A 9,333-nucleotide genomic window follows, 5' to 3' on the forward strand; every position below is an offset into this window, starting at 1 on the left:
AAGGAGAGCTCTTCAATGTAAACATAGTTTCAAATGGTGCTGGATGACTGGTTGATTATTCTGATAAGAGAATGTTTCTGCTTTTTAAGTGAATCAGCAGGTGGGAAGGAAGAGAGGCAGGACTGACCGGATGATTGTTTTGTAGGTGTGGGTACGCCACGCTGCATCACGTCATTGACAAGTCCACAGAAGACCGGATGGAGAGCTTCTTTCTCAGTGAGACCTGTAAATACTTGTATCTGGTATGTGTGTTGCAAGATGAACCCAGGAATATTTAGTATTGCTTAGAGCAAGCATTCGCATAGTCTTCCATCTGACAGATACTTACTGGGCACAGCTACATGCTGGACATTGTGCATCCCCAGGATGCAAATGCTGTCAGAACCAAAGGGTATTACTGTCTTCTTTCATGGTTTCCAACTTTGTTGAAAAGTCATTTGTCAAGTAAACCAAGAACTGAACTTATGATTACAAACTGTGGGAAATGCTGGTAACGATTGATACAGAACCAGCGTTAGTGCGGTGGTCGGGGAAGATGCCTCTGAGGAAGAGAGGTGTGTTCATAATGGCTTTTCACTTCTCTTGATGTATGTGATCTTGGCCAAGACCTGCAGCTCAGCCTTGTCTCTGTCCATACACACATCCTCAGGCACATGATTGTGTGTGTGTGTGTGTGTGTGTGTGTGTGTGTGTGTAGAGAGAGAGAATTTCTGGACCTGGATGAAACCTTTGGTATTACCTAATGTTCATATGTTCATTATTTCCCTCACGAGAACTACAGCCTACGCAGAGGTCAGGCGACTTGCTCGAAGTATGGCAGTGGCTGTGGCAGAGGTGAAGTGTGAACTGAACTGTGTCCTGACTCCCTGTCTGGTGTTCTTTTCACCTCACCGCTCTGCCTCGTGCACACAGCCGCTCTCATGCCCCCTGCCACTTTCCTCAGTATGGCCACATAGAAACAGAGGGCAGGATTTCCAGGTTAGAAGATAGCATGGCAACTGAGAACTTGGGCAGAGGGTCAGAGATAGAAGCAGCTGTGATAAATTGTGTTTATCTAGTTCCGTGGTTCCTACGCCTGGGGCTAGTTGGGTCCAAATCACCCTGGGGCCCTTGCTAAGGTGACAGCCATGTTGAGTCAGAATCTTTAGAATAAGCGGGCTCAGAAATCTGTCATTTTGACAAGTGCCTCCAGTGGTTTCACATGAGCCAGGTTTTGGAGCTGCTGGTCTAATCCGTTAAGACGATACTCTTCTGTGTCTGGTGTCTTTTTCACAGATGACTGCAGAGGTATGTCCACCAGCAGCCTGTGTGGTCTGTCCAGGGGGAAGACAGCTGTCCTGCTGTCGATTCCTGTGTGTGCAGTGGTTCTTGCTCTCCGTGCAGGTGGCTCAGTTCTGCTAAATCAGGCTGGTCAGAGCCTAGCTGCATATTTCCATCCAGCAGCCAATGGTGTCAGAAGGACGTTAACAGGGCGAGTTTTAGAGTAAAAGGAAGATGACCCTGTAGGGTGTGCTAGGTGAAAGAACCTGGAGTCTGGGGAGAGGAAAACCTGTGGTCTGCCCTGTTCTTCTCTTGTTACTGTGTAAACATTGACAAGCTGCACTGAATCTCATTTTTCCTCATCTTGAAATAGTTTAGGTGACCAATAAAGTTTCAGAGAGTTTCTAGGTATTCATTCATTCAACATTCACAGAACACTTGCCTTCTCCTGCACTGTTGCATCCCATATTGGGTTAGATGTTCTTTCTAGATGCTTTTTCGTTCCATGTCACATGCACCATTGAGGGAAAGGATTGTGCCTTGTGACCATTGCGTCTTCAGAGCCCAACCCTTGTTGTGCAAGAAGTGAAGTGAATGTTGGCAGATGTGTTGGGCTATGTGCTAGGCCCAGGGGATATGGCGGTGGATAAAACTTGGTCCCTCCCTGTCAGCATTTACAGTTCAGGGTCTAGGTGTGTGTGAAGTTGGGTGTAGTTCTAGAATTCCAGCAGGAGAACTCTTAGGTAGCACATGGGAATCATCCAGCGAACTTTTATAGACTACCTGTGCTTGGGCCTTAGCCTTGGAATTTCTGAGTCTCTGTGTATGGGCAGGATATGTGTAGGGTAGAGGCAGGTCTAAGTATCTGAGTTTAGATGAAGCAGGTGATTCTGCCTTGCAGCCTGGGTTGGGCACCACAGTTGTCAGTCAATTCCTTTTCACCCAGTTGTCACTGAGAAGCATGAGGCCCAAGCAAATTCTACTCCCTGAGTAGCTGGGACACGCCCCTATGATTCAGTTCCAAGTGTGCTACAATTATTGGTTGTATCTTTTTCTCTATTCCCTCTAGCTGTTTGATGAAGACAATCCAGTACACAAGTCTGGAACCAGATACATGTTCACAACAGAGGGACACATTGTATCTGTGGATGAGCATCTTCGGGAATTGCCATGGAAGGAATTCTTCTCTGAAGAGGGAGGGCAGGACCCAGGGGGAAAGTCTGTGCACAGGCCGAGACCTCACGAGTTAAAAGTCATCAACTCCAGCTCCAACGTGAGTTGCTTTTTCCAGGGGTGATTTGCATATAGAGGAAGAGAAAATACTATGAATTCCTTAGTTGTTCAGACTTCCTGACAGAAAATTGATGGTGTACACGGATTGGGAGATTTGAAAACACCTCCTGAAGACACCATTTACATAGATGTTGTCAGGGTGTGGGGAAACCACAGGAGCAGCGGCGGCATCATCCCTGCTGGCTGCAGGTGCCAGTGGAGAGAGTGGCTACAGGATCCTAGAAGGGGGGAGTCTTGTGGGAGGAGCGACCACTCAGCAGGAGCCACCGCTCAGATCTGACTTGCGTGGCCTTGTCTGGAGGGAGCCGGCAGAGTCAACATGTGACCCCTCCCCGCTCCCCTGGTTGCCTGCTGGAGCATCTTGGCTGCCTGGGGCAGAAGCTGGAGGCCAAGGGAGCCTGTTGATATGATCCATCAGTGGACCTGGAGGGGCGAATGGAAGACATTCAGCAAAATCATTTACCAGCAGCAGAAGGGAAAAAAAGCGGTGGTAGTCACGATGGTCCCAATGAAGATGCACTTCGAAGTGCAGCAAACACCCACATTCATTTAAAGTAGGGCTTTACTCCACATGCCTAGATTGTCCTGAGAAGTGGCAGGAAAAATTTGGAAATGGAAGTCCTTGCATCCCTAGTGAAAGTATCAGGTAGTTGTGTTGATTTGAATCAAATAGGATGATTTGGAAGTGAGGATAGGGAAATGCAGATCAGTCAAAATTTCAAATCTTGTTATCCCCCAGGGCCTTGGTGGTCAGGAATTCGGCAGCCTCCCCACAGATGGGTTGCCTTGGCGTTAGGGGCACCCTTTCATCGCAGACTGTGCTTCAGTGCTTTTCCATGAATCCCCAGTGAAGCTCTTCACCATCAGTCTATGAAGTAAATCGATAGGCCAGAGTGTAGATAACCACCCCCATCCCCATTTCCATCAGTCATGGAGCGCTGATTGAGTGGACAAAGCATAATCGGGAGGAAGGGGAAGGAGAGTGAGAGGGGGGAGAGTTAATAACAGCCAGCACTTGCAAACACATACCAGGGTTAACCTTTGCACCACTCTAAATGCTTACATACATTAATCCGTTTACTTCTAACAACAGCCCTGTGAGGGGTGGGTACTTTTAACATCTCCATTTTACAGATGAAGAAAGGGAGGCACAGAGAGGTTCAGGTCCCACGGTGGAGCCAGGATTTGGACCCAGGCAGTGTCATCTCTTTTAGGAAGGAGATATCTCTGACCTGCCACATTCACTGATAGATCTGATCCCATGCTTCCAGGCACCAGGGATTCAGGCCTTCAGAAGGGCTTCCAGTTCTGGATAGGGGCATGGCCTAGTGGGGAATCCACTTCCATCCTAGGCGTTTGTCTGTAGTGCTGTTGAAACACAGAGGGTAGGGAGTAATCTCCAGAGAAAATCAAGGCAGGATTCCCTTAGGAGGTCACTTGCTGGAGATCCTTGAAGGATGAAAAGGGGTATCCCAGAAAGGATGTTCAGGCAGAAGCAGTAGCACCTGCAGAAGCATAGAGATGTGGGCTGTGCGGGGGCAGTTGGGACCAATGGAAGGACCTGCCAGTCTTGATCTTGCCGGGGATGAGGAGCAGGGCATAGTAAGTTCAACTATAGGGCATGGGGAAAATGTTTCTTTGGAGATGAAGTGGATAATGAATGTATTTAGACAACTGCTTCCAGGGATGTCACAGTTGGTTAGTTCTCAAGATGTGCATCTCCTTTGAGGAAAAAAAGTGGTGGGGGTGGGGGGGTTTTAATTAAAAAAAAATAGTAGTCTTAAGCATTTAGCGTTTAGTTGTGAATGAGAAAAACATAGCTCAGAAAAACAAAGTATTTTCAAATAGCAGAAATGTTTTCTGAAATTCTGGGTGGACTAAGGACCCCAGGGATGTGGCTTTCAGTCCTGGCCACTAAGCAGTTGCTGTGATGCCTTTTAGCCTCCCTGGATCTGCCATTTCTTTATAAAGTGAGTGAGGATATTAAATTATGTCAGTGGTCTTCACCTGAGGGTGATTTTGCTCTCAGGGAACATTGGAACAGTGTCTGGAGACGTTTTTGATTTTCACAACTGAGGCATAGGAGTTGCCACTGGCACCTAGTGGGAGAGGCAAGGGGTGCTGCTGCCCGTCCTACAGTGTACAGGCAGCTTCCACAACAGTTACTTACTTCCAAACGTCAGTAGTTCACAGGCTGAGAAACCCTGGCTTAAGTCATCCAGTCACATTTCCTGAGAGAGCAACATATGAGTTTTTAATTTTCCCTCGTTTTTGTCTTTCTAGTGCAATCGTGTACCTGATGAGAGGAGGTACTCCCTGCCCTTAAAGAGCATCTACATGCGACAGATTGACCAGATGGTTGGTTTGATTTGATCTGCTCTCTGTGAGGCCTCATCTTGAACCAGACCTTAACAACCGAAGCCAGACCATGCCAAAATCCAGCCTGAAATGGAAGGGGACAGAAGTCTTGCTGTCCATGATGGTGTATGAATTTCTGTGCAGCACCTCACCACATCTGGTTAATCCTTGCACACTTCAGTGTTTCTCTCCTGTTCAATAAAATGCCCTGTTAAGGATATAATTTGAAGAGAGAAGATACATGGAAATTGGCCTCTTATGACATGTTGATGTTATAAGCACAATACATGGGGCATCTTTGGATTGATGTTCACAGCTTTATACTTTAGAACCTAAGTCTCTTCACTTTGCTGGCACCTGCTATACTGGAGTATTGCTATGTCTTTAAAAATTTTTTTTATTATATTTTATTTTTTTGAGACAGGGTTACCTGGGCTCAAGTGATCCTTCCGCCTCAGCCTCCTGAGTAGCTGGGATTACAGGTGGGCACCACTGTACCTGGCTAGCTACTTTGTTAGAGGATTGAGAATGAAATTTCTGCAAAAGGGCTTGTGGTTCATTTGGTATCCCTACTTAATTGCATTGAAAATGTCATCCTTTCTGTTGTTAGATAATTGGGCTCTTCCCCTGATATCCAGCCATGATTTTGGATCACATGGGAGAAAAAAATCATCCAGTTTTTCATGTTTGCCTCAAGTAATCTTTACAGTGTTACAAATTATTTGCTTAAGAATAATGGTTTTAACCAGAATTCTTAACAGATAGTCTCTTAAGTTATTATGTTATGGTCGAAGAGGTTAACTGACAGATCTTTTGGATGGTATTTTGCATTTTGAATATGAACTTACCTGAGGAACTCCCATAGTTCCACAATCAGGTGACTTTTAGGGAGAGAACAATGCCTAAGATTGTCTGAGCTTCCATCTTTCTCATATTTCCTAAGCAAGGATTCTCAGTTCTGACCATATTTGGGTTAGAGTTCTGTTTTGTTTTTGTTTCCTGTGTCTAGTGCCAATTAGCTAAATCAGGGAGAAAGAAATGATCACGTGACTTTTAGCATCCTTGAGCCATTTCTCTGTAATACAGGCTTTAGATTAGTGCCTTATATTGGTTTTGGTTTGGGCCACTGGATGTCGCAGCTACTGCTATGATTTGAGGAGGCCTGTTTAGCCACATGGTGAGACCGTGGTGAAAGGGGGATGGAAATTGCCTGGCCAGTCTTTGCCTTTCAACCTGTAAAAGTAAGCATGTAGAAGGAGGAAGTTGTGCTAAAATACCTTCTTTCTTTTTTTATTATTATTTTCTTAGCCAGAACATCTCTCTTTGAACTCACACTGATACACACCTGCTACTCTTACACAGTGCAGCAGGGTTGACTCTTAGTCTGGCTTCCATGAAGCGTCATGGGTGGAAACGCATTCTAGTAAAAAGGGTAGGAAATCCCTAAAACTTCCAGCCTCATGTACCATGGTTCTTACCTGTCACTGTTTTCCCACCTCTAAGGATTTCATGTACATCTTTTCAAAGCTAGAAATAAACACTGTCTAAGTTTATGTTGCATTTTTAGTCAAAAGGGAGAAATCTTATTCCTTCTTGAAAATTTTAAGTGTTATGGTTTTAAAAATATATAGTTCAGTTCTTTTGAGATTTTTGAAAAGAGTATTTTCAGTAATAAACGTGCCATCTCTATCTCTTAAACATTTGTTACACCAATTGTTTTAAAATAGAAAAAATGCTTCTATTTTACCTTTTTTCATTTCAGAAGCATTATTCTGTTTATTAACAGTGTCCCATCTACTGAATAGAAAACTTTGAGAATAATATATGTATTTCAAATGTTTTCACTGATTCATTTAAAATGTTAAATACACACACGCATGCGTGCACACACACGAGCATACTTGTACCTTTGTCTCTGGGCAGACAGGTGGGACTGTTAGTGACCCATTTGGGAAAATAGAGCATCTCAGAGAAGGAGGTGAGTTCTTCGTGCCTGTGATTTCTCTTGGTGCTCCCCTCCTCTCCTGCTCTGGCTTCTGTGGCGGCAGTGGTGGGTAAGCATTCCAGTGTTCTCTTAATGAGGCGCTTTGCCTGTCACTCGAGCAAGCCTGGGTGTTCCTTCCTCCTCATGCTCCTGGAATAGGGAATAGGTATCTCATGCTTGCAGACTACAGAATGCTGCAGGTGCTTCCCAGGGGCCACAGGCTGTCAGGAAACGTGTTTTATGTTAAGTCACAAACCCACTTGACTCCTGGGTACTGGAATTAATATCAGTGGGTGAGACTGAGGGTAAGTGAGTTAGTACATATTAATCCCGGTTGTTGAGCTTCCAGACTACCCAGTCCAAAGTTTGATGCTGTGTAGTCAGTGGTTTGTGGGGCTGGATGCCAGAAGGTTCTTTGAGCCAGTTTCAAAGGTTACTTTTTTTTTTTTTTTTTCTTTGAAAGTCAGAATGTTAACAACTGTGATATATCCTGCAGGGCTTTTGCAGTTTCTTCTGTTCTGTGTTCTGAAATACTGGATAGAGAATGGCTGAGGAGGAGATTACCAGAGAAGTTGCTTTGCTCAGTGCTTTGCCCCAGGATTGCCTCAAATCTGAGTGGACTTCATCCTTTGCGGCAGCTCTGAGCCTGGCCCATCTTCCTGTTCCCACGTGTAGCTAGTGTCTAGTGTCAGCTTTGCTCAATGTGGTGGAAACATTTTGCAGAACTGTTGTAGAAAGCTGCCTTATAGATGGCTTGACAAAGTGTAATTCTCTCATAACAAACTTTCAAATCATTACAGGGGACGCTAAGCTACTTTAGTTGATGTGATCGGGGAATCCCTTCTAGAAGAACAGGTGGCAAGGAAGGGTTTGCTAGCTCTCCATTTGCACTGGCCATTGTGAAAAACCAGCTTCTGTATCCATATCTTCTCTTCATTTAAAAAAAATTTTTTTTGGCAGCGCTTGTGCCGGAACTTACTCATTGTAACTGAATCCTCAGGGCTTTTCTTGTTTTAGATCATGGACTGTGCACGTGACACTTAAATAATTTTCTATGTATTTAAAGAAAAATGCACCAGGATGGTGTCTGTGCACATGACTATTAGAGGAGCGTCTGTAGGAAGTACCTGGTTTGGTCAGTGCAGTTGTGCAATCTGAGGGCCTTGTCTCCTCCTCCCCTTCCCCCTTCTCCCCACCAAAGAAAAATATCCCTCTTAATGATTTCTTAGTTCAGTTTACTGAATGATTACCACCTGTAATTCCTCTTTGGATTGTGTAGACTCAACATGAGACATTCCTTTCTGCTTTCTGGAGGGCACCAGAGGCCTTTCTCTTTGATAAATTTTTTTTGTCTGTTGACAAAAACAAAAATCTTTTTTCAAATTTAGTGCTGGTGAAAAAGGTAGGGCTGAGTGATTACCTTAGCCACAGGGTGGCTGAGCAGGAACTTTAGAAGAAAATCCTGAGCTTTCCTGTCCATTCCCAGCATCCAGCTCCTATTCTAGTGCCTCTTCCCTGCAGGGCAGGGACCCCTTGGGAAAGCGAGGAGGTGGGACGGGCTGGGCTTTGTCCCAGGATTCACAGGGCTCAGGGTTATGCTCCCGCTTGAATCTGGATGTGAATCTGGTAAAAATGTCAAGTACCTGTGGAACTCCCTGATTCTATACCCTCTTCCTTCTTTCTGCAAGGCAGAGGAATAGTATTTTTAAAGGTTATTTTGTTTTAATTTTAAATAGCAAAACACAAGCTGCATTTTTATTTATTTTGCATAAGAAAGGCAAATCTTTTTACAAAAAAAGTATAGAGTTGGGAACTGGGAAAACTTACGGAAATACACAAATGCTTCTCTCTCTGTAATGTGCAATACGCTTTGCGACTGTAGATGATATTTTATGTTTAATCTGTAAATAAGAAATGTATTTAAATTAAAAGGGATCTTTTTGCAAAAGGACCAAATGTTCTTTTATAAATGTAATAAGGAATATCTTGCTCTTTAAAATTTATTAGGATTTTTATGAGTAATTTTTATTAAAATATTTTTTTGAGCTATCATCTTGTTTCTCTTTTACATTCTTATGTAGACACATTACATGCAAGACAAATGGGAGAAAAATCTCTAAAGGAAGTGGCCATCTAGATGAATAAAACCTTGCTTTTTATAGCTAAGCCCTAAGTAATACCTCCCTCATGGAATTCCACTACATTTTTATATGTCACACTCTTCCATTAAATGCCCCTCACATGCGGGTCAGAACTGCTTTTCATGACTTTTGTCCCAGCCCTGGCCTTCCCCTCTGCATCAGCCTCCTTTCTCTCGGCCACTGAGTTCATTGTCTATTCTTATTGCCAATTAGCTGAGTGTATCTGGGATCTAAAACCAGTTCTCTGTGTTATCTAAGCAAGGCGCTTCATTTCTCCTCACCTCTGAGAGCAGTGGC

General features: G+C 44.1%; 1 protein-coding gene across 2 annotated transcripts in view; it reads left to right on the forward strand.

Annotated features, from left to right (window-relative positions):
* EDEM1 (ER degradation enhancing alpha-mannosidase like protein 1) overlaps nucleotides 1-8,945 on the forward strand; it is a 33,340-nt gene extending 24,395 nt beyond the window's left edge. For both annotated transcript variants that reach the window (XM_058437194.1, XM_032149556.2), the window contains 3 exons: nucleotides 146-242; nucleotides 2,330-2,533; nucleotides 4,837-8,945. In XM_058437194.1, coding sequence (XP_058293177.1) covers nucleotides 146-242; nucleotides 2,330-2,533; nucleotides 4,837-4,926 — 391 coding nt within the window. In that variant the 3' untranslated portion in view covers nucleotides 4,927-8,945. The remainder of the gene's footprint in view (nucleotides 1-145; nucleotides 243-2,329; nucleotides 2,534-4,836) is intronic.
* Nucleotides 8,946-9,333: the final 388 nt, after the last annotated feature.

This window comes from Hylobates moloch, unplaced genomic scaffold, assembly GCF_009828535.3.
Source record: "Hylobates moloch isolate HMO894 unplaced genomic scaffold, HMol_V3 SCAFFOLD_4, whole genome shotgun sequence".
Lineage (NCBI taxonomy): Eukaryota > Metazoa > Chordata > Mammalia > Primates > Hylobatidae > Hylobates > Hylobates moloch.